Below are 25,587 nucleotides of genomic sequence, written 5' to 3' on the forward strand. Positions count from 1 at the left end.
GTTGTTAATACGTGACAGCGAGAATTAGAGTAAGCCCTGTCTTTTCATCCAGCGATGACTGCACCGAAAAACGTTTGAACGGATCGTCCATACAGTTTTCCTCAAACTTCACTGATTTCTTGATAGTGTTGCATTCACTCAATCCACATGTAGGACTTACATTTGCGTATACCATTTCCCATCAACCACCTTCGAAGATGATACAGTTGTAGGTCTTGATAGGACAACCGAAGCTATAAAGCTGATGTTGATAGGCCTATATATTCCACACTTCTGTTCATCTGTGGTTTATATTATCATCTCGTGCCATCTCCCTGCTAGTATCAGGGAGGTGGGAAGTAAATAGAGCAACCGGTGGGCCGAGAAGCTGTCTCTCTCTCGGAGCGCCGCGGCGATGTCGGCCAAAAATGAATTCAAAAGTTCATATTTGATCTAACTGGGCCTCGAAAAGTATTGCGGGAGCCAAACTGGGCCTCAGCTTGGAAGAAAAAAAAATGAGAAGAACTAATCTAGTACCTACTCCACATTTTTTTTTTTCAAATTAATGTTGTTTCATGTTAACCTGACCTTTGTAGACTGCTAGCATCAATGTTATATATAAATATGTGAAACAGGCCTTAAAAAAAATCAAAGATTGAGGATTACGACTGTTGTTTTTAGACAGCTTTTTCTTGTATTTGTTTTCAGTCTTCGTTATTCAGTGTTATCAAGGAGCTCACATGAAAGTTTGAAAGTTTGAAAGTTTGAAAGTTTGAAAGTTTGAAAGTTTATTTACTCACAACCCAAACTCTGGGTATCGGAGTCCAATAAAAAACACATAGCACATTATAATATCAATAAATAATAATTGCAAATAACTCTGAAAAGTGTACAAAACAACTATAACAAACAAAAAAGGAATGAAATGCGATTGATGCGATTGAAGATCCCCATTATCACAGCAACAGCAACAGACGCACCCGTACGCGCACTCACCACAGTCAAGTCATAGCCTTTCCATTCAGCATGCAATGAATGAAGGGCTCTGACGGCGCGCGCACCGTTTATTGCTTGGAAACCGAAATGGCGTCTGTTTTGGATGTTGGCTCTGTGGGGAAGCTGAATGATATTACAAAAGATTTACCATCTTTACAATTTGAAACTGCTATCCCAAAAGATGAGCAAGGCCCTTATTTACTGCTTCGTAAAAGATCGCATGCAGTAACTGTGACAGCATGCGCCCAAGCGGCATATTTTGTCGCAGTTTTGAATGAAGCGAGGTGAGTGGGTTGAGCAGATGTATCGTATTCCTAGTCCCGTGTGTATACGTTAGTGTTAGTTAATAATATCAAGTGTAGGCGCCTAACGTGGTAGGGTTGGGGGTACCACGTATCGTCACCCTAAGGATCTGTAGCTTGTTTATTCTAAAAATATAATACAAATCCGCCTAATTCTTACCTCAAATATGACATAAATACTGCAGTTTTGAATGTCGTGACCGTCTCGTTGATTATGAATCTCCGTTTTAAAATAGCGCAATTTTAGTGCGTGCGTTCCGTTTTCTTCGCGCAGCGAAAGAGGGAACCTTGCGATCGGCACCCCCTCCCCTCCATAGGTATACACGTGAATTTCACAGCATAGGTAATACACGTGAATTTCACAGGCCATAGGTAATACACGTGAATTTCACAGCCATGCGTCGTTACTGAGCGGATGTGTAATTTTTAGCTTGGTTTGTTTGGGGTTTGAGTTTGATTTTCGTTTCTTCGTTTTTATTGTTTTTATAGCTAATGACACTTAATCCCGCGCGTACTTTTTCGTTCTATACGCAAACAGCCATGATACGCAGGGTGCCGAGGCGATGGGAAGGTGCCCTGCCGATAGGCTTGATAGGTGGTGCCCCAACCATACTGGTAGACCGACCGCCCTATATAGCCCTAAATTACATGTATCTACTGACTAACATAGAGATGAGTGGAATCTCAGAGACTCGGGTCTCAGTTAACCAGTTTTATCTTCTTTCTTTTTTTTATTCTAAAAGTTTTATTATGCTTTGTTCGGCGATTGGCACAAATTTATGGCTATGGCTGGCTTTACGCCTTTAGATCCCTAGATCTAGATCTAGCCACTATATCGATCACACTCGCACTCGTACTTATTACTCTACACGTTTAGAAAGAAGAGATTGATGAAATCAATTCCTTGGGAATGATACAATGATATTTGGAATTTTGTAATCGTTTTCATAACAATTCGACCCCAATGACGTTACGTTAGACGATTGATTGCTACAATCACTGTTCAATCTACCGCGCACACGTGCTGCGCACCTCCTTAACGGACCAATGAACAGATGGCAACACGGCTGGCGCTAGCTGACAGTTTTTAGGGCCTAGATCTAGTCACATGTCGCAAACATTTAAGCAGGGCTAGGAAGTCCTATAAATCTCCATTTGTTTAGTCAGGGAAACAGACCACTTGTTTGGGTTAGTAGTCAGAGTGTGGTCAGTCCTATTGTTGGTACCGGTAGAGGGTTCTAGTGTGTTCTCCCATACGAAAATGCTATTTAGATCAAAACATTGTAGATATGTGACTGGACATGTATAATTATGCAATGACGTGTGAAAATATACTGTAGGGGGTACCCTATCTGTGTATAAATACTAATAGACCCTCTTAACTGTAAATAGATCTATAAAATCAAATGGCAACTGATTATGTCTTTACTCAATTTGTCTTTAGGGGCTTTAATCTCACTTGCAAAGCATGTGGATCTATTAACAAAATGAATTTGTTATCATAGACGTAATCATATTAAACAGCACTGTAAAACAAGGAATGTTCGCATGCATTTTAATTTTGCAAAATTAAAATGCGCGCAAAAGTTCTTGCCCACAGATGCATTGGATGCTAGTGGCAATTCACGAAAATTTCATGCTGCGAGAAAGGCTGTCAGCTCCAATTCGCGAAATTTTCATGCCACGAATACAATGTACATAGCGTGTTTTACAGTAATTCATAATCATAAACGTAAGATGTGAAATTCCTTAATGTCCTACTATTCTGTCTTTGACTTTGACTATTTTCTGTATTTAGACTCCATTTTTTTTAAGAGTAAGTGTAAATCAACTGTGGGTGTTTGAGTTCAGGTCATGATGATAGTCTCCTATTGACAAGGATGTACACTGTAACTTTTGTTGTTGTTGTTGTTGTTGTTGTTGAAGAAGAAACTTTGATTTGTAATATTTTTTTAATCTCTCTTTCCAGGCAAACAATTCTTGAATTGAAGAGCCCCCAGCAATCAAAAACCTCAAAATTCCTCCAGAAAGCTCCTCCGCGGGACCCAGTGAGGATCGGCATCATTGGCTGTGGTCGGATGGGCAGCCATCTGGTGAATACTCTCATCACATATTCAGATGTGCTTCCCCATGAGATACAAATATCAACCAGAAGGCCTGAAACATTGGGTAAGTTTCTATCATATCACTGGAGTAAAAAACTATGTCAAACTTTCAAAAACAGTGACAAAGCAATCATCAATTTCAATTAGCATTGCTATTGGGGCATTGCACACCTTGTACACTGTACATTTGAAAAAGATTGCATGTCTTGCAACTTTGAAGACTTTCTAATTGACTAATCAATCTTTCAATGTGCCATGATAGAAGGGATGTCTTGAAAATAAGGATTGGTCCCGAGAGTATGACTTGGGTCTTGAAACAAAGGTAGGCTTTCCTCATTTGCAAGATTATTTACAAAGGGAAAAATACAAGGTACTCTTTGGTAAGAATTAAAATGGTAAAGTCAGCTTGCATGTACATGAAAAACAAATTGGGAACCCAGCCTGCTGTTCAAGACTAGGAAGTGATGTAAACAAACATTTCCCTTTACAATTCATCTGCATTTTCAGTAAAGCATGTGCTTGTTCAATGTACATTCTTGCTTTTTAGTGTTTGATTTACTGTTTGCTATTATAGAAAACAGGAGAAAGAAAAGAAAAGAAAAGAAAGTTCAGTGGAAAACAAAATGCCAACAAGAACAACTTTCTGGTTTGTTTGTATTTTCTCTGCACTTGTCTAGCCCACTTTAAGAAGAAAGGGGTGGAGTGCATGTACAACAATGCCAAGGTGGCCTCCTCTGTCCACCTCCTCTTCCTTTGCGTCCTGCCATCACAGCTGGTGACGGTAGCGGATGACATCTGCAGCGTGATACCCGCCCACTGCACCGTCTACACGTTTCTCAGCTCAGTTCCCGTCCAGCGGCTCCGGCGCGTGCTGGAGTGCAAGAGCATCATCAAGCCGGACTTCATCTGGATCCCCGGCAGGCCAGAGAGTGGGGCGGAGGACGGCACGCTCATGTCGACGTGGGACTGCACACAGGACGTTTGCACCACCTTGGAGAGGCAGGACCATGTAGAGGCCACGTGCCCACTGGCCGAAACCAAAAGTTAGTCAGATATCCAAGCTGGATGATGCTAGCAGCTGGTTGGCTTTCCAATATCAGCTTATCATCTACATGCAACTCTCATTATAACGAAGTCCTCAAGACCGGCAGTTTTCTTTCATTCTACTGAAATGTTGTTATAGCCAAACAAAGTACAGAAGGATATATCAGTGATAATTTGGGGACTTGCATTTATACCTTGTTGTAACAAAAATTCATAATGGGAGTGCACTGTAATTTACATCTGCTGCAATAGAAAAAAACAAAAACCAAACAAACATGATGGCAAATGATTGTTGGTGACTTTGTAATATCCCTTCATAGCCATGTTTTTTTTTTTTAAGGATTTCAAGCGTAAAATTATTTGAAAATCTGAATTTCTGCTTGTGCATTGTAGTAGGTCTTAGGTCAGCATCATCCTGACATACCCAGCTTTTAACATTGTAATGCTTAAATGTAGTACGTAGTCTCAGTTGATATTTTTGGGGTTTTTGTTGTTGTTGTTGTTTTTAGGTAGATGAATATTAAACCCTTTACCTTTTGTTTTATCTGTGGCAGCTGAAAAGAGGAGTCACACAATGAGATCACATTGTATACTTACAGTGTATGGCCCTTCTTGATGCTAAATTCTGATAAATATCATTCTATCACCAGTAGTTATGACTGAAAAGGTCAATGGCTGCTCAATTTTTTAGAAGCTTTACAGGAAAAAAGAAAAGTGTCTTTAGGAAAAGAAAAAGAAATGGAAGATACTGTATACGGTATAATTTTCACGTACATAAATTTTTGCGAATTGCCGCTGTCACATTTTCGCGAGTGGTTAAATTCGCGATTTGGGGACCAGAGAAAATATGAAGTGGCAAAGAAAGTGTGAATTTTCAACTTACTAGCAAATAAGAATGATACTAGTTATACACTGCATGAAAAAAAAACTTACCAAACTCTGCGAACTAGTACTAGAATTCAGCATTTTTGAAGTTGTTAAGTCCATCGCGCTAGATTTCTGACGAGTGGTACGAGGGGTTGCGATAATGGATTGGCTCTACAGTATTCGTAAGTAGACGTGGATTAGCCCGACCACCCCCAGACGCTGTTAATACGCTGTGCTGTGCGAATGCTACTTACAGCGACTGGGCTGTGTATACTAGTAGTTAGACGTGGACGTGCTATATGCATGTAAACAAGCTTAGCCAGTATGGTCTGTTCGGTAAGCTGTGACATGGTATACTAGTACTAAAATGTTCGTATCATCAAGGCAAGGGATTCATAAATCATTTTGGAAGGTAATATTTTCGCGTGTTGTTAATTTCGCGAATAGCTCCCGACTCGCGAAATTCGCGAAAATAAAACCCATGCGAAATATATAGCGTATACAGTAAACATCCCTTCCTGAAAATCAGTTTTATGATGATCTTCTCTCAAATGCTTCCTTTTGGTTCCCTTCCTTGCTGCCAGATATCTCAACTATTATTTTGTAAAGGAAAAAAAAAGGAGTTTTATTAGCAGGATGGATATCTTTGATTTAAAGGCGCATAGTTCCGTTGGGTGCGGAGGCGCTGTTGATGATACTGCCGATCAGCGATAGCTTTGATACGAAGATTGCCGAAGTTGAGCTGTCATCAAGAGTAAAGTGCGTAGGTGTTGCTAGGTAACGTTGCCTTCGTTGTCTTCTCTGCGCATCACGCAGTCTGCAGTAATGCCAGGGTGCGTGCATATGTGCTTCTTAGTGTGACATCACAAAAGAAGTTTGCCAATGCCAAAGCTGTCATTCCCCTCAGCCGAATCATGAGCCGAACTGTGATCGGACCACTGACTACAGTGGATCGGACTTCTTCGGACTTGGGGAAATGGGTCAAAACGTAAGCGCTAAAGAGGAGTCGATAGTGTAGGTCTCTGTAGGAAATTTGTGCCGTGCGCCCGCGTACGCATTCAACTAAACCACCGGGACCATGTGCCTTTAAACATTATATTTTACATCCAGAACATAATCAGACATTTATGACTCAATGATCACCAAAGTTACAATTATTTACAACTGTTTGAAAATTGGCAGCTTACTTTACTATGCCAATCTTAATTACAAGAAGATGTCAGAACTTAAGATATCAAATTCTCTTGATGATTTACTGTCCTGGGTGTGACATTTTATGTGGCAACTTTTCGTCTATCTCAGCTTTCAAATTGCATATGAACTCAATGTTTATTCATGTACTTTTTATTACCCAGTAGGATCAAATGAAATTACATTCAGACCCAGTGAAGATTTTTTATTTTTTTTTATTTTGTTTTGTTTTGTATGAACAACAGTTGGTTTGATTACTTGGAATGCCAAGGTTACAGAACCATCAATGTAGTGAGAAGCGAGGGTGATTTTACTTCATGGCATCTCTGTTGTCAAAGGATTGTTTAGTTAATGTGGTTTCCAGATACTTATGGAGGATTTTGGGAAATACCTGGAATGAATGATAAAATTAAAACACACACAGGGACAAAGCACCATAATGGAAACTCCACAGCTATTCAGACAGACAATGGGCATTAACCTGATGCTTTCCTCTCATTTTTTTTTTTTTTTTTTTAGGGGGGGGGGGAGGAGGGGGGGCGTGGGGATGGGACTATTGTAAAACTTGTGTTCATATTTGTATCAAAGTTTGCAAAGTTCGCATGCTCCAGAGAGAATGAAAGTGAATACAGTAATGCAGGTCCTTCCACAAAATGCCATAGACCATGCTGTAGATCAGATGAACAGTGTTTGGTCTGAGCTAAAACTTTCATGTTTTGGAACTGGCTCTCTACACCATGACCCCAAATCTCAATTTCTGACTGTCAATATAGCAAATTGTTTTTGTGCTACTTTCTCAAAGGGTGTTCCTTGATATTTTGTCGAGCCCACCGGAGGTGCGGGGAGACTAAGGGATCCCATTCGCGTACAATTTCTTGTATGCGAATGGGCGAGACACATTATGGCACTTGCCTTGTTCCTTTAGAGAGAGAGAGGGTGCGTTATGCAGTATCCTCCGTATACACATGTACCAACAAAATTATGACAATGTGAGAAAGAGAAATATATAAGTTGAAGGATAATAGTGATGGTGTGCTTGATATTTTACTATTTAAAGTGCAGGAGGAGAGAAAAGAGACAATATCTGGAATATGATTCAGCCTCATGTTGCAAGTTTGTCTTACTGTTCACACTACAGTATGCTCACATTTTGCCTCTCACATTGAAATTGAGACAGTAAATTGTTTTTCCATGTGAATGATATGAGGAATGATTTCATTAGATTAGGTTTCTCGTTTTGTGTATATTAGAGATATATTATGTACATTTCTTTTGTATTTTTTCAGACCCTATTGTACAAACCAAGGAGAAATGGGTAGAGCTGGTTTTGTACTCCTTTGTCAACATGTGCACACAAGAAGGGCTGGCGAAAGAGCAGACAATAGCAGTGACTAATCGTATCGTCCTAGGACAGCATCCGAACAAGGAGCACCAAACGGAATTCCGCGTCTATGACTTCACAAGGAGACCAAAGTGAGTGATATGTTTATCATGTGATTGAGGGTACTCTGTGCAAGTTGACGGAATTGTCATTCTCCAAAAATTTCAAAGATTCTCTTTAAGGCACACTTTAGTCATTGTTATCTATTAGTTTAGTCTTCATTCTAGCCATACACCACTTCCAGTATTTGAGACAGTAGTAGAAAAGTCATGTTTTATGCCACTTTCCTCAAAGATTCAGATTGTTCTGAAGTATTCATGCATACTGTTCAGAACATCTACAGTACATTCATAACATGCAGCAATAATATGTCAGGTGTTTGTACACGCTTGAAAAAAGCCTCATGGTTTGTCATTCTCTATGGAATATACACAAAGACAAAGTGAATTCAGTTTTATGCTGCATGAAATACCTACATTGCCTATAGACCATGACACTCTCAGCCACACTCATAACTTAAGGCCAAGTCTGCCATCAGGGTACTGTATTTCCTCTGACCTGTATGCAGCTTTCCTAGGGATCTCTAAATCTTGGGCTACACTCTCCCCACGGTTGCCATCAGTAGCATTGATTTATGTACTTGTTGATTGATCAGCAGTGTTTCGCCATCCATCAATGACATTCTGAAGGCAAAATAGAAATGACTTGCCTAATGAAATATCAATCATTAAGATACAAATCAACACATTTTCTCACATGTTAAACTGATCAGTGTCTCAGTAATTTCTTGAAGTAATGCTCAATTCATTCTGTGTGACAAATCTCTGAGGTGAGAAAACTATGCGTGAGCTCACATTCCTCCATGTGAACATAGTCAGCCACCCACATGTCAGCCACACGACCGCTGTCAAAAGAAGGGCATGAGGTAATGGCTTTGAAGAAATTTTGGCCAATCACAGTGCGCCGTTTTGCCAGAAGAGAATGATGTCATGTCTGGCAAACTGCTATTGCACCATACTCCTCGGGTATCATTGCGGCAAGCATAGTGCCCTCTATGGCTGCTGGAGTGATGCCAACAACCCGAACCCGAACCTAATCCATGCCTGCCATACTGTTTAGCCAGGCTGTGTCATGTGACCAATCAAGTGAACATTGCAGTCAGGAAGCAGGGAAAGCAATCTGGCATGTCCTGTTTCCGGCTATCGGTCTCCTTTTCTTTCTTTTTTTTTTTCTTTTTTTTGCATGGTAGACTTTATCCTACATGTCTGTTAACCAAGTTAACCCATCGAGGACGATTCCCGAGCATACTCGGGCAAGCGTCTATGGGAACTGTGTGTTGTAGCAAAATCAAACCATCCTCAACGGGTTAAGCTAAGCTAAGCTACATGTAAGCTTAGCTAACCCAACTATAGTAAAGTACCAGTATAAAGGAGAATGTGTCTGTGGTACCCCCCTCCCCAAATTGACTTTACATGTGCCCTTACCCTTGAGAGTAACTGACCATACTATTAAATCAGCCATTAGTCCATCCTTGTCCCACTTTCCTATGTGTCCGGCGGGGTTTAGGCCACCTTTGTCCTATTGAACCCATTAACTTGAATGTTGAAAATCGTGATGTTTCAAGCGTGATTTTGAATTGTGATAAAGTCTCATAGTCGCAGGGCGCATGTCACCCGTGGAAGGATGTGTTGTGAAATAAACCAAACCCTAAGGGATGCTGTGAAGTTTGTGATCAAATCCGCCTTTACTAATAAATGGCTACAGTGGTGCAATGATTACAATACTAGCAGTGGTTTGGTGTGATCAGAGAGACAAGAAGGCCATCAGTGTTGGGGATCAGCAACAACAACAGTTTGTCACAAAGCACTGCATTAAAGGGATGGTGTAGTATTGGTTGAGGTGAGGATTCAGCTTTTAACTTTATCTGAGATATTTAGAAACCACTCTATGAAATGTTAAAGAGCATTCAATTCTAAGGGTAAATGAAAGTTCATGTGATGAAAATTGGTTTTGAAATGAATGAGATATATCCAAAAACAACGTAAAACAAAGAGATCCTAGTAAAAGTCGTGGCCGGTCACATTTTACTAGGATTTTTGTTGTTGATATCTCAGCCATTTCAAGACCAATTTTGTCAAATAAACGGGGAATTCCTCAAAGAATTACATGTTCTTTATTTATATAAGAGGTTTCTCATTATCTCACAAACACACACACACGCACACACACAAAAGTTGGAAACCTGCAGCCCCATCAAAACCAAAACTGTACCATCCTTTTTTAGCATTTTTGCCCCTTTTTCTGACTCTTAGGTTTTAATGGAATCAAGCTAGACAGTGGGAACATACAGACACATGCACAAACACACACATGTACGCACACATGAGTACACTGTATCATGTGACTCAAATCTGGCAGCCACAGAACAACATCATGGTGGCAGGCACCCACTCACCTTGACACCCACATGCTGAATTTCAGTTAAACTGTGGCAAGAATTCCAGTACCACAGTAAATTTCACTTATTTGGAAAGCACACATTCCCTTGATGTAGTAAAGGAAACCAAAACCCAAAGAGAAATGTGGATTGAGTGAAAGCAGCTACATTAGTAGACCACAAAGTTTGAGGAAAATCGGACAATCGATGCAAAAGTTATGGATTTTTTAAAGTTTTGGTGTTGGAATTGCAGGATGAGGAGACTACTAGGGGTTATTACATCATGTGTGGACAACAATATAAAGAAATATAAAGGGAATTCCACAAAAAATAATTTTTCATGAAAATTACACATTCCATCAACTTGATACATTTGTTAAGGGTAGTAATTATTCCCCCTGCTTTCTGAAAGCGGTTATTCAAGTGCTCCTTCATTATGCTAGAAAAGTGGATTTTTGTGGAATTCCCATTATATTTTCTTTATATTGTTGTCCACACATGGCCCCATAACGGTAAGCACTACTGTAAAAGTGGTTTCTTTCGCGTACAGATACTTACACGGTTTCCATTGGTGCCGACTTTTTCCCGTGTGTTTGAATTCGCGGTCAGCAAAATCTATGTGTGTGTTGACCATCATTACCATCAATACCTGCAATGCGCAGAATTTTCATGTGTGCGCAACAGCGTTGTAACAAGCGGCGAGTTCAAAACATTTCCTCGTGTGGTTAATTTCGCGCGAATTTTCAAAACCTTTTCGCGTGATGTTAAATTCGCGGTTCAACCTCAAAACGCGAAAAGCGCGAAAATAAAACCACCGCGAAAGAAACCACTTTTACAGTACTTGGGCACCCGTCCGGCTTCATCATGAATATTCATCATCTACATGTATCCATAATATCGTGGAAATACATGATTTTTACATTTCCCTGCAGCGTTTTTACTTTTCCCGGCAAAACTGAACATTTTTCTATCTCCCGGCGAGACATTTTAACATTCCCCGTTGATGCAATTTTTTGAGATTTTTATATTTCCCGGCGATACGTTTTTACATTCTATGGCACATATCCAGCGTTACGCCATTTACTAGTACATTATCTTACTGCCTGATGCATATTCATGATAAAGCGGGACGGGTGCCCAAATAGTGCTTACCCCCCATAACCTGTAGTAGTCTCCTCATCCAGCGGTTCCAATACCAAAACTTAAAAATTCATAACTATTGCATCGATTGTCCGATTTTCCTCAAACTTTGACTGATGTGTTGATACTAATATTGCTGCTGTCACTCAATCCACATTTTTCTCTGGGTTTTAGTTGCCTTTAATAACATATGTTTTAGGTATCATCATTCCTCCTACCTTGTAAAAGAGGTTAGTCAGATGCTCTTTCATATTGCTAGAAAAATTATGTGGAATTCTCTTGATAATTCTTTCAGATGTCGTGCCACTTCTGTGACATCACAAACTTTTGTAGCTTTCTTGTCCATCAATGACAGCACATGGACTTTTCTAAAACTGTAAACATTCCTAACTTTGGAACGGGTTGTCCAATAATCCTTTTCCAACTTCACAGATGTAATTTACTAATTGTTTTTTTTTTTTTCATTCACCAAATCTGCACATTTATTTTTCGGGTAAATTTTCTCATAACAAATGTGTCAGTGGGAGTGGCAGGTCCACAGCCCCATCTTCATAAGTCTTTTTGCTGGGTCCCTGCTTTGGTTGCTAGAAATTTCCAGTTTCCACCACAGGGAATTTAGTTTCAGTGGCCTCTGCATCATGGTGGCAGTCACTATATTGCTGATAGGCCGTTGGTCCTTCAAGGGTAAGATATGAAGTGTTTAACAAAAACAGAAAAAGAGCTGTAGGATTGCAAAACTTCCAAACAGTGCATGATTGCCTGCAAGGAAAGAGGGAGAGAGAGGGGGGGGGGGGGGGAGGGAGAGAGCATGATAGAGATAAAGAGATGTGTGTGTGTGTGTGTGTGTGTGTGTGGGTATGCACTCATTGTCCTTCGTGTTTTGTCGTATTACATATGCAAGGATACTTAACCATATGGGATATAGATAATTTGACACCATGTCGGGAAATGGACCTAGATGTGAATTTCTGTGGCAACAATGAGAAGAAGAAGAAAAAAAAAAAAAAACCCTTGCATAAACCAGTATCTAAATTTGGTAACTTTGATGACTTTTCCGTGTGGCAAAGTGCACATAATTGGAAAGTAACACATAAAGGGGAAACAAGCTTTAGAGCACCTGGGGTACAGCAAACGCCAATAGAAAGAGCTATAATTACTTATTATTCTATTAAACAACATGCAATTCTAGGAATATCAATACCTTGATCTACAACTTTGTTGAATGTTTGTAGAAATGTGTCCAAGGCCTGTTCTTCCCCTTGACACTTGTGTTCATAAGTATAATGTGAATACATATCATGTGTAAATTCGAACAATTTGGACAGTTGTTTGACTTAGTCCATTGCATGGAGTGCTGCCCCCTTTGTGCCACTGATTTTGGAGGAACTATGTATACCTGTTCTGTGATATCTGTAAGTAAAAAGAAAAAAAAAATGATGGATGTAAGAATTGCTTTATTCCTTTCTTCCAATGCAGTTTGTTCCCTGTCTTTGACATGGCAGCCGTGGCAGCCAACCAGACACCGCTGACACAAACGGTGCTGGAGAATCAGGAACTGAGGGCGCTGTTCGTGAAAAAGTACAAGAGCATCTTTGACAAGTTCTACTACTGGAAGGGCATCAAGCAAGTGAAGCCAAAGACGCAGGAAGAGACATGACTGTCTCATTGACGATGATGCCACCTCAACGTCAGGTCAGCAGGAAGCTTGTGAAGCAATGCGTGATGTGGAGTTTGGCTGCTGGCATCCTGGCATCCACTTCCAGCTTGCAGAGTTCAAGATGAAGAGAGCCGCAAACCGAGCACTAGTTCACTGTACGCCATCATCAACATGTTACATGGCATCCATGTTACTATGGAATGACTGCCATACTCTGTGTCAGTGACTGCCACAGTCATGTAGGAGTATTGGTATTTGAAAGTATTGCACAGAACACATGACTTTACCATCCCAAACAAGGAAATCAAATTAAAATGCCTGACATGATATATGAACAACCAACACTTTACCTCAGGTTTATCCTGTTAGACTAGTTCGAAATTGTGCTGTACATGCCTCATGCTTCTGAGACAAATATCCTCAAAATGAAAGACAAATTGGAGCTTAATTAAAAGTTGTGATGAAGACAAATCACTCAACCATCTGTAGATCAAGAGATGTAGGTAATTGTCTTCTTAGATTTTAAACCATATCACATGGCCAAAATAGCTTTGTTGATGCCAGTAGTATTGTTGCAGGGCACTGCAAAGAAGTAGGTTTACATGAGTCATGAGACCAAAATTCACTCGGCGTGAACCAATCTTCAGATTGGATATGCCAATCTGAAACATATTCACAGACACACTCAGACCATGAAGTGCCTTTCATGAGTAATCTTGCCTCATTCAAAACCAGATGAGTGAATCCAGAGAATGGCTTTGGTCAATCTGAGGTGAACTACAGACTGTTAAGTCAACACAGGAAGTCAGTGTCTACTGAAATGATGCAGCTGTCCATACATTTCTAAACAGAAAGTTAAGTAAAAAAAAAAAAAAAAAAAAAAAAAAAAAAGACTTGAAGTTAAGATGAGTCAGGCCTTGTACACATAAACACTGTCTCGTAAACCTAGTTTCCAAGTAGACATGTACAGAATGTGTAATGTCTATATCACCATTGTCTCAATGGTGTATAGGGAAAAAACCAACGTTGGTTTTGAGGGTAGGCAGCTTACCCTTCAAAATACAGTTAAAATACATTGCATGTTACCTTTTTCCACAAACTTAAGTGTACTGGAAACACATGTGTTGAAGTATTAGTGTGTTTGTGAAGCCAGGGGAATCGCAACACATTGTGCGCACGGGCAACTACCTGAAAAAAGACTTTCTGCATTTAGTAGCCACGTGTGAGATGCAGGGTTTGAGGGACTTCTTGTCACTTTATTGTCCAGCAAGTACCATGTGATCTGGTGTTTGAAAAGCATTGTATGACACCTCCAAAATGCCACCAGTCGCGTAATGCAGTCTAAAGGCTCTTGCTGCCGGAGGCTATTACACTAAATTTTTTTTCACTTAACGTTCACTAAACTGTGCCGTTTCAAATTCAAGGTGATGTCACTGACACTTATGAAAAGAAAACTGTGAAAAACTATATATCAATTGTAAGAGAAAGTAATGGCCTTTCATATTAAATGCAAATCAGCATCATGTCATGAATTATGTGACGTCAGAATGATTTTAGTATTTTTGTATGATTTACATATTTGTGAATAATCACATCGCTTCTTCAAAAGAAACCACTAATGAAAAATATTCCTAGCCTTTATACAGAAAAACAACTATCAGTTTTGAAATCTTCATAATGTAAGCTTTCCGATGGTATATAACTCATAGGGTATAATGCTTACAAATATGAAGAAATGTTGAATAATAACTCAAAGATCTGTGCTTTACGGACTAGTCTGGTCTATAAACTCATAGACGCTATGGATGGGATTACAGTAAAGTAGGCCTATACGTACGCGTACAGCAGTGTTCTATCTCACATAGATGTAGACCTATTCTGTCAGCAGCCTGCTGTAAACCTCCAAAGTGAATACAAATCCAAATGACCCATGAAAATATCAGCAACAGGAAGTGATGCAAAGGACTGTGGGATATCAGGTCAGAGTTCACAGGCTATAGTAAGCTATATAAATGATGTCTTGGCCACTTTGTAGTAATAGTCCAGTGGAAATAAGGCACCGCAAAACTTTCGCAACGATGTCACGTGAATCCAGTCGATAACCACAGTCCTATGTACACTTCATAAGAAATTCATTGTGGCAGAGTTGATAGGACACTGGGCTTTCAGTCTGAGGTTCCAGGTTCCAATCCCGTCAAGCGTCTACATCCTCTGATAAGATGTTTTTACTCACCACGTCCCACAGTGCCCAGTTGTATGAATAATTTGTACCTGGCAAAGCTGCACGATAGGATAGTAATAACGGCAGTGAATTCATGAATACTTTGGTGCTTGTTTGTCATTAATTGATGACTATGTGACTGTGTAGAATGAGGAAATGAAAACTGAACATATGGGGCCTCACATCATAGCTCACACAGGGTGAATTAAAGGGTGTGTACAGTTCTGGTTGAGGTGAGGATTTAGCTTTTAACGTTTTGCGAGATATTCAGAAACCACTCTATGAGATGTCAAAGAGCATGCAGTTTTAAGGGGTATCAAAAGTTTATTTGATAAAAATCGGTTTTGAAATGGCTGAGATATCCAAAAACAAGGTGAAACAAAGAGATCCTAATAAAGATGTGGCATGTCACCTTTTATTATTATCACTTTTTTGGATATCTCAGCCATTTGAAAACCAATTTTCATCAAATAAACGTTGAATCCTTCTTAGAATTACATGCTCTTTCATATTTCATAAGAGGCTTTTCATTATCTCACTTAGGAATGTTCAAAACATGAATCCCCACCTCAACCAGTACTGTACAGTCCCTTTAAGTAAAAAAAAAAGAAAAAAAAAGAAAGAGGAAGCAAGAAAAATCAGTTTTCATGTAATTATGCTCTCTCTCTAGATACATAATTACACCTTTCCTAGCATTACAAAATGCAGAGTGTTTTAAAAAGGATGCAAACTGACAGATGATGAAATGTGCATGTTGCTGTTAAGCCTTTGGTCGTCCATTTTGCGCAACTTCCTCAGTATTTCCAGTCTGTTTACTTTGGATGCAGGTACGTACCATGTGGCCCTGCCATCCCGGGCTGAGTTCAGGATGTTATCTGGTTTAATAGAAGGGTTAACCCAGCAAAGGCTAAAGTGCACCGAGGAAGTGTCCCATAGATATTTCTCTGTCTGTTATCTTGACGAGTTCCTTTTTGTGTGCAGGAAGTTTATAAATACCTCCTGTGTGCAGTCTTCTTAAAGGACAAGTTCACCTTCATTAACATAAGGATTGAGAGAATGTAGCAATATTTGTAGAACACATCATTGAAAGTTTGAGGAAAATCGGACAATCCTTTCAAAAGTCATAAATTTTTGAAGTTTTTGTGCAGTCACCGCTGGATGAGAAGACTACTGCAGTGTATGATGTCACATGCGTACAACAATATAAGGAAAATATAAAGAGAATTTCACAAAATTTCATCTTTTGAAAGAAGTACACATTCCCTTGACTTGTTACTGACATATGTTATGGGTAATATTATTCCCATTGCCTTTAGAAAGAGGCAAGTCAAGTGCTCTTTTATTATGCGAAAAAAGTGAAAATATGTTGAATTTTCTTTACATTTTCTTTATACTGTTGTACTCATATGACATCACAAGCCTTAGTAGTCTCCTCATCCAGCGGTTCCAACACAAAAATTTTAAAAATTCATAACTTTTGCATCGATTGTCCAATTTTCCTCAAACTTTCACTAATGTGTTCTACTAATATTGCTGCATTCTCTCAATCCTTATGTTTATGAAGGTGAACTTGTCCTTTAACCTGTTTAGGACGGGCTGATTTTGCTATAACACGCATTTCCCATAGACACCTGCCCGAGTATTCTCAAGACTCTTCTTCAACGGGTTAATGTAACCTGCCATCGTAGCTTGTATAGTTTATATTGTGATTCTGCATGCTCCACACAGTGTGAGTAAACAGTTACAAAACAACAAGAAAGATTATCGACCATACTGTGCACAAATGCATACCTACTCTACATAGTGTAAATGTGAAGAAAGTGTTGAAATCCGCATGCAAGTCACAGCATTGATTTTATTCATTTCTTAATGATGTGTCCTATCTTGCTGAGAACACAGTCTGTCGTTCTCCAGTGATGTGCAGACTTTCAAATATAAACATTGTTGTATGAACTGGTTTAGACCATTATCTACTGTAAACAAGCAAACTGGACATGGATATCTTCTGCAAAAAAAAGGAAGTATCTCTCTTTTCTTTTCTTTCTTTTTTTTGGGTGGGGAGGGGCAGGGTGAAGACGGCAACTGAATTACATGTATTTTAGTGTATTGATAGAGTGTAATGATGTTAAACTGTTCAAAGATATATTCACATGTATATGGATTTATATCTATAGTGTATATGTGTGTACCATTATATTTATTTTTTAATGTGAATATCAGTGTGCTGCTTCATCATCACTGCAGAGTATCTGCTTACTGATTTTTTTTTTCTCGCTCTCTTCCACTCTACATTTTATATTGTGGTGATTAGTCAAGTTCCCCTCAGCATTTGGAGATACATTATCCTATGATAGTGAAATTTTGTTGCATTTCCATATGGGCTGAACATTGTCCTATATTTATCACTGGATGAACATCACACGTGTAAACAATTGATGATACTAAACAATGGAACAATGAAGATTTTGACCCGCTCAGTAGAATAAATGTTTGCATTCTGTGCAGTGCTTCAAAGCAGAGGACTAATGACTCATGATGCATTCTATATTGTAGTCTTAAGGAAGTCTCAAAATGAAACTGCATCTCTATTTCAGGTTCAGCAGAGTTTTTGTTTCTGTTTTTGTTGTTGTTTTTGTTGTTGTTGTTGTTGTTGAAGGAATGTAGCTAAATGTAGCTGTTACCAGGTGATTATTATTAGTCAACTTTGCCAACGGCGTAGCCAGGATTTCATCTTGGGGGGGGGGGGGGGGGCGGTTAGTCTGCGAGGGAGCGAAGCGACCTAGCCCGAGCGAGCGGAGCGAGCGAGGGGGGAGGGTGTGGGAGGGGGGTGTCCCCCCTCCCACGGTAAGAACTTTTTTGCATTTGGATGTTGTAAATGGTGCAATTTGATGCATGTTTTTGCGCGTTTTATCGACGTGAAACAGTCCCACTTGTTTATGGTAGCAGTTTATTTTGATGTAGATTATTATTGAACAATTTGCCTATAAAAGGGTATAATTTAGATACACTTCTTGTATTAATTCTTTTCACTGAATATCATGAACGCGACTGGACCCGGGCGAGCGGAGCGAGCGAGGGGATAGGGGAGGGTGTGGGAGGGGGGTGTCCCCCTCCCACAGTAAGAACTTTTTGCATTTTGATGTTGCAAATGGTGCAATTTGATGCATGTTTTTGCGCGTTTTATCGACGTGAAACAGTCCCACTTGTTTAAGGTAGTAGTATATTTTAGTGTAGATTATTATTGAACAATTTGCCGATAACATGGTGTAATTTGAATACACTTCTTGTATTAATTCTGTTCACTGAATATCATGAACGCGACTGAACCCGAGCGAGCGGAGCGAGCGAGGGGGGATGGGCGAGGGGAGTGTGTGGGAGGGGGTGTCCCCCCTCCCATGGTGAGAACTTTTTACATTTTGATTTTGCAAATGGTGCAATTCAATGCATGTATTTGCGTGTTTTAACGACGTGAAACAGTCCCACTTGTTTAAGATTGCAGTATATTTTAGTGTTTATAGATTATTATTGAACAATTTGCCTATAAAATGGTATAATTCCAATACACTTCTTGTATTAATTCTTTTCACTGAATATCATGAACGCGACTGAACCCGAGCGAGCGGAGCGAGCGAGGGGGTAGGGGAGGGTGTGGCCACGGTGAGAACTTTTTACATTTTGATTTTGCAAATGGTGCAATTTGATGCATGTTTTTGCGTGTTTTAACGACGTGAAACAGTCCCACTTGTTTAAGATTGCAGTAAATTTTAGTGTAGATTATTATTGAACAATTTGCCTATAAAATGGTATAATTCAAATACACTTCTTGTATTAATTCTTTTCACTGAATATCATGAACGCGACTGAACCCGAGCGAGCTGAGCGAGCGAGGGGGTAGGGGAGGGTGTGGGAGGGGGGTTTCCCCCCTCCCACGGTGAGAAATTTTTACATTTTGATTTTGCAAATGGTGCAATTTGATGCATGTATTTGCGTGTTTTAACGACGTGAAACAGTCCCACTTGTTTAAGATTGCAGTATATTTTAGTGTAGATTATTATTGAACAATTTGCCTATAATTCAAATACACTTCTTGTATTAATTCTTTTCACTGAATATCATGAACGCGACTGAACCCGAGCGAGCGGAGCGAGCGAGGGGGTAGGGGAGGGTGTGGGAGGGGGGTTTCCCCCCTCCCACGGTGAGAACTTTTTGCATTTTGATGTTGCAAATGGTGCAATTTGATGCATGTTTTTGCGTGTTTTAACGAGTTGAAACAGTCCCACTTGTTCAAGGTTGCAGTATATTTTAGTGTAGATTATTATTGAACAATTTGCCTATAAAACAGTATAATTCAAACACACTAGTCTTCTTGTATTAATTCTCACACGGAATATCATGAACGCTGTCTGTTCAGCAATCAAACAGAAAAAGCATGCACACGAGGGTGTAGATAGGGGCATATCCCCTCCCACACGAAGGTGATTTTGCGTTTTCAGACCTGAAATTCAGCGATCTGGTGCAAATTTTTGGTGCAACACTTTTTCATCGAAGTGTTAAAATCACGGAATTTAGCTCTTATTCCGAATGTGCACCATCTGTGCGTATGTATAAAGTCTAGTGAGGTAGAACTTAGGGGAAGGGGGATTCCCCCTCCCGCTCGCGGAGCTTTTGCGTTTTTAGAATTGAAATAAAGCGATCTTGGTATAGCCACAGTCTACTTCTTTGCATGGGGGGGGGGGGGGGGGCGAGCAGGGAGAAGGCGTTGGCGAGTGTTATCTCCACTCTTCCCTTCCGATGGAGCTTTAATCTTTTTAAGGTTGAAATTGAGATATCTCGTATACGCATAATACGCATATTTGATGGAATCAACATTTGGGTAATAAAAAAAATAAAAAAAAAACTGATGGGGGGGGGGCTGAGGGAGGAAAGGGTCGATTAAAAGGGGAAATTCCCCTTATACATGAGGGAACCTTCAGTTTTCGGAATATTAGTGAAAAGTCTTGTGCACTCAGAATTATTCAGAATTTTTTGTAAATCTAAAAAGTGTACTTAGCTAGGGAAAGAGGCATAGAGGGGGAGGGCTTGGGAGGGGGATACCCCCTCCCAAGCATGAGAGATTTTGCATATTTTGAATTGAAATTCAACGATCTGGTGCACACTTTGAGTGAAATATTCAAAAAAACATATCTTATTTGATGAAAGGTTGCGAAGGAGACCCGCTTCATGTGCATGCATACAGTATACACGCATTTTTTTCCGCCTCCCAAATCCTCGGTCCAAATCTTAGGGGGGGGGGGGGGCGACCGCCCCCACTCGCCCCCCCCCCCCCCCTGGCTACGCCAGTGAACTTTGCTGATGTACAAAGTAATGACCTCCCTCTATATAAAATCATTTCAAACCCTTCAGATGGCATATTTTGTATGTTCCTTCCTCCACCAGCCATTATCTACATGTTATGTTTGATAACATATGCAACATTATGTAAAAATTCCTGCAGTGAATGTGAATCAGTATCATACATTGTACATGTACTGTGTTTAATAGTGTATTCCAACATTTTTAAACTCTATGTGTAATATGTTACGCTGGTATTGATGGAATACTACCAGGAATTGTGAAAAATTCACAAACCAGGGCCTTGTTTCATAAAGCTGTCTGTAAATTACACACAACTTTATGAATGACTTAAATATGGCAAGCCAAGTGGGTTTCCTAATTATTGTTGATATATTGATATAAGCTAAAGTTGAAATTTGCAGATGATAATGATTATTCTTACATTTTAACATGAGTTTTTAGTTGAAAGTGTTTTTTCCTTGATGTAGATGAAATATTGACATACAATCACTCTTAATTGTCAGAAGATGAAAAAACAAAAAAACAAAATGGGCACACATATTGGCACTTCATATTCCAGTCATTCATAAAGTCATGCGTAACTTTAAATACAGCTTTATGAAACAGGGCCAGGAGAATTTCAAAGTAGAGCTGAGTTGAGGAGTGTGAACTCCACCGTTTCCTCAGCATATAGATGAGATCAGGTCCTCCGGACTCAACTGCTCTACTCGCATCTGACAGTAATTTAGATTTTAGTCATGCATTGATTTCCACCGTAACTCCCATCTCAACTTACATAGACAAAAATATGGACTGACAGACAGGCACTCACGTACATATGCAGTCCCCCCCCCCCCCCGACAAAAACACACACATTTAGATAGATGTTTGTTGACATTCTTTTTCTTTTTTTTTTCTGAGTCCACAGGGTTTAGAGCAAATATTCTCTCACATCTGCAGATTACCCATACAAAAAAAAAGTCATGAATACCAATAAACAACATGCTGTGATACTTGCAACTGGGTAATTAATGTCAATCAAAACTGATAATGTTTAGGATTGCCCTGGGAAGGTGTCCCCCCCCCCCTTTTTTTTTTCTGTTGTTGTTTCAGAGACACCTCAAGATAATTTTGTTAGTTGGTGATACCGATGCAAGGATTACAGTGTACTACTTTGGTAAGTAACATTGCCCCTTAAAACAATTTGATAATGTATATGGCCCTGAATGCTCTACATATTCTGGTTGGTGTGACGTAGGCCTGGAGATGAAATCAACACTGAAGTATAGTAGGGCAATAATTACTTTTTTTGTGGACATTGGCAATGCTCTGCCATGGTTTACAAGCTCCTGAACACAATACTGACGTCAGATGGCGCTATTCTCTTCATCATCGATTCACCTGATGCAGCTGCTCTAGCACTGTGAAATGTGGATTAAGTGAAAGCAGCAACATTAGTAGAATACATCAGTGAATGTTTGAGGAAACTTGGACAATCGATGCAAAAGTTATGAATTTTTAAAGTTTTGGTCTTGGAACCGCTGGACGAGGAGACTTCTAGACGTTATGACGTCATGTGTGGACGACAATATAAAGAAAATATAAAGGGAATTCCACAAAAATTCATTTTTCATAAAAATTATACAGTCTATCAACTTGATACTGACATATGTTAGAGGAGTAATTATTCCTCCTGCTCTCTGAAAGCGGTTAGTCACTTGCTCTTTCATTATGCTAGAAAAGATGAAAGCTTGTTGAATTTTCGTTATATTTTCTTTATAATGTTGTCCACACTTGATGCCATAAACTCAAGTAGTCTCCTCATCCAGCGGTTCTCAACACCAAATTTTAAAAATTCATAACTTTTGCATCGATTGTCCGATTTTCCTCAAACTTTCAATGATATGTTCTACTAATGTTGCTGCTTTCACTCAATCCACATTTCTCTTTGGGTTTTTTTGTTTCCTTTAAGATACTTCCGACTATAATGTTGACAAAGTAAGTGGCCAATGGCTCATGCATAACATGATATCTAAAAATCACAGTCGGCAATTATTTTTTTTTTGAAGCTATATATTCCTCACGCCTATAATCTTAAATTTAGATAACCCTCGAGCAAATTGAGTCAACAGAGACTGCGTGAAATATAATCTCTCCGAATTTTTACGATACGCAACGACCAATGCTACATTCTCACAAACAAACCCCAGTTTCCTTCATTTTCAGTTACTTTAGGAGAAGTGCATCATAATGTAGAAAGCTTGTATAAGTTTGTACTTCGGAGTTTACTAATGCAGTCTGTTTGGTTTCTGTAAAAAAAAAAATCGTAATAAAAGAACATCTATGAAGAAAAATGATGAACCAAATAATTGGGAAAAAATTACAAAAATCCGAATTTAGATGCAACTTTTCCTTCAGCTCATCAGATTCCAACAGATTGATCATGATTTGATTCGTTTTAATTTATTTTTCCATAACAATCATGAAAATAACAAAATGAAAAAAAAAAACTACGTGAAGGAAACATAATTATTATAACGGTTCCACTGAACTTTTACTACAACTTCTACTACTACTTATACTACCACTACTACATCGTACTATCATACCACTATCACTACTTTTACTACTACTCCTCCTCCTCCTCCTACTACTACTACTACTACTGCTACTACTACTACTACTACTACTACTACTACTACTACTTATATTACCACTACTTCATCGTACTATCATACCACTTTCACTCCCGCTACCACTACTACTACTTTAAGCTGTACAACTACTCCCTTCTGACAGTCTCTCTCTCTCTGGCTTTTTTTTAGTATTTTTTTTTAGTAATCTTTTTCCAATTATTTGGTTCATCATTTTTCCCCTTCGAATCACACACACACACACACATACACACACACACACGCACACACACACATGTCGGTATAGATACACAGAACACATCCAATTAGATAATGACAATATATACATATGTATAATTATATATATATATATATATATATATATATATATATATGTATATATATATATATATATATGTATAATATAGACATATGTATAATTATATATATATATATTATATTCTACAAAATTATTTCTTTGATTAAAGAAAAATTAGGTGCACAATCTAAAGAGCGATAGTTTAATTGGCATGTTCATCTCAATCATAACAGTTTACATTATCCTGTTACTAATGTACTCACACTGTACAGAAATGTCAGATGGTAGTTTGATAGTATCTAGGGAGGGCTTGCAGTGCCATAAAGTCGTGAAAGTAGTCCGTGTCCTGAGACACAAGTATGTTATTAGCCGCAAATGAAACTGCGAGAGATCATTTTCTCGTAATAAGCTTGGGGGTTGGTGAGGAGGGAAATTGTTACTCACAAAATGTTTGATAGTTTATGATACCAGTTGCTTCAAGGGGGAAGGAAACGACTTCTGGCTTTAACCAAAGACAGAAAAGCACAAATTAAAGATATTAAACTCATAGGATTCTGTTAACCATTACTGCACGTCAAATTATAGTCAGTTGTTACGGTCAAAGATTATCATCTTTGGAGGGTTTAGCTTCGACGGGGTAATTGTCTCATCAAAATGCAGATTTAAAATCTTTCTTAAAATCAGGCGTCTTCACCACATTCCATTCCCCTTCCTCCCACCCCCATCCCCCCCCCCCAAAAAAAAAAAAAAAAAAAAATCACAAACGATGTCTACAATAAAGTTGTTTTGGTACGACGTACTAAAATCAATCCTTTGCTTTAACTGATTATGCCCTAATCATAAACCCGAAAGAATTGTATATCTATTGACCGGCGCCATGCAATAATGACGTCATTCTGTCAGCGACCTTTGACCCTCGGAATGCACTCTAGTTGTTTCAATGATGCCAGTACCAATGATTTCCTCCGTGATTCCCGTAATTCTCTTGAGACCAATAATTCCAGTCATGGCCTTCATTACTATCCGAGTCCTCCCAGCTATCATAGTCGTGACCATTTAACCACCACTCCCACCAATCACTCCAAGACAGAGTGGTGGTGGGTGAATGGGTGGTCTTCGGGACCAGCCTGACGGACGCGTGGAATCCCTTCTGTCTCTTCCAGCCCGTAACAAGCTCAAGGGTCAACGAGTTGGATTCCGACGTCATCGTGCTCGGTAGCTGGGTTCCACACAGTCTAGGACCAAATCGAAATGGTGGTGAATAATGATTAGGATTTTGAATAATGATCATAATTCATTAACGCTGAGGTCATTCTTATTTTTGGGACAAAGATCAGACAGAGGCACATTCAACATTTTGCAGCACACTATGTGGCATACTACATTTTTAACACTGCTTTCTCCTACAACCTAAAAGATATAGGATTGATTTCTCACCTTATTGTGCTTTCATGGAACGCAAAACCCCCAAATTTTCGAAAGCCAATATAACCTTACTTCTAATGATTTACTCACTTCTAATAATCCGCTTGATTTTTCCATATATATTTAGTAGAATTAATGAATTGATATAATACATGTATACACACACGTATATAGACACATATATGTATGATACATAAACATTATCTATAATTACATAAACACAAGTCATGTAAATGCATGTATATATATATATATATATATATACATATATATATATATATATATATATATTGTATACAGACAAAAATGTAAAGAAAAAAAAAAGAAAGAAAGGAAGGAAAAGGAACAAGGAGATGGGCAGAGAGAAACTCGGACTGTAATACAAGTTGATCGTGATAAGATTTACCTAAACGCATTGACTGTAGGTCCGAGATCGACAGACAAGTAGGTAGAGGTGCATAAGTCAGTCACTGCTCCACTGCTGCCAACTTTGAACTTTTTAAATGTGATCTCAATCACATACCCTGTCGGGGCCGTAACAGTGTATGAACACGTG

At 39.1% G+C, this 25,587-nt stretch overlaps 1 protein-coding gene across 1 annotated transcript; it reads left to right on the top strand.

The window, feature by feature from the left end:
- Window positions 1–1,056: 1,056 nt before the first annotated feature.
- Window positions 1,057–16,370, top strand: LOC140227086 (NADP-dependent oxidoreductase domain-containing protein 1-like). Its single transcript, XM_072307520.1, has 5 exons — window positions 1,057–1,259; window positions 3,247–3,446; window positions 4,060–4,425; window positions 7,771–7,957; window positions 12,919–16,370. The coding sequence occupies exons 1-5, from the start codon at window positions 1,063–1,065 to the stop codon at window positions 13,097–13,099; spliced, it is 1,131 nt and encodes a 376-aa protein (XP_072163621.1). The 5' UTR covers window positions 1,057–1,062; the 3' UTR covers window positions 13,100–16,370.
- Window positions 16,371–25,587: the final 9,217 nt, after the last annotated feature.

This window comes from Diadema setosum, chromosome 1 (genome assembly GCF_964275005.1).
Source record: "Diadema setosum chromosome 1, eeDiaSeto1, whole genome shotgun sequence".
NCBI classification, from domain to species: domain Eukaryota; kingdom Metazoa; phylum Echinodermata; class Echinoidea; order Diadematoida; family Diadematidae; genus Diadema; species Diadema setosum.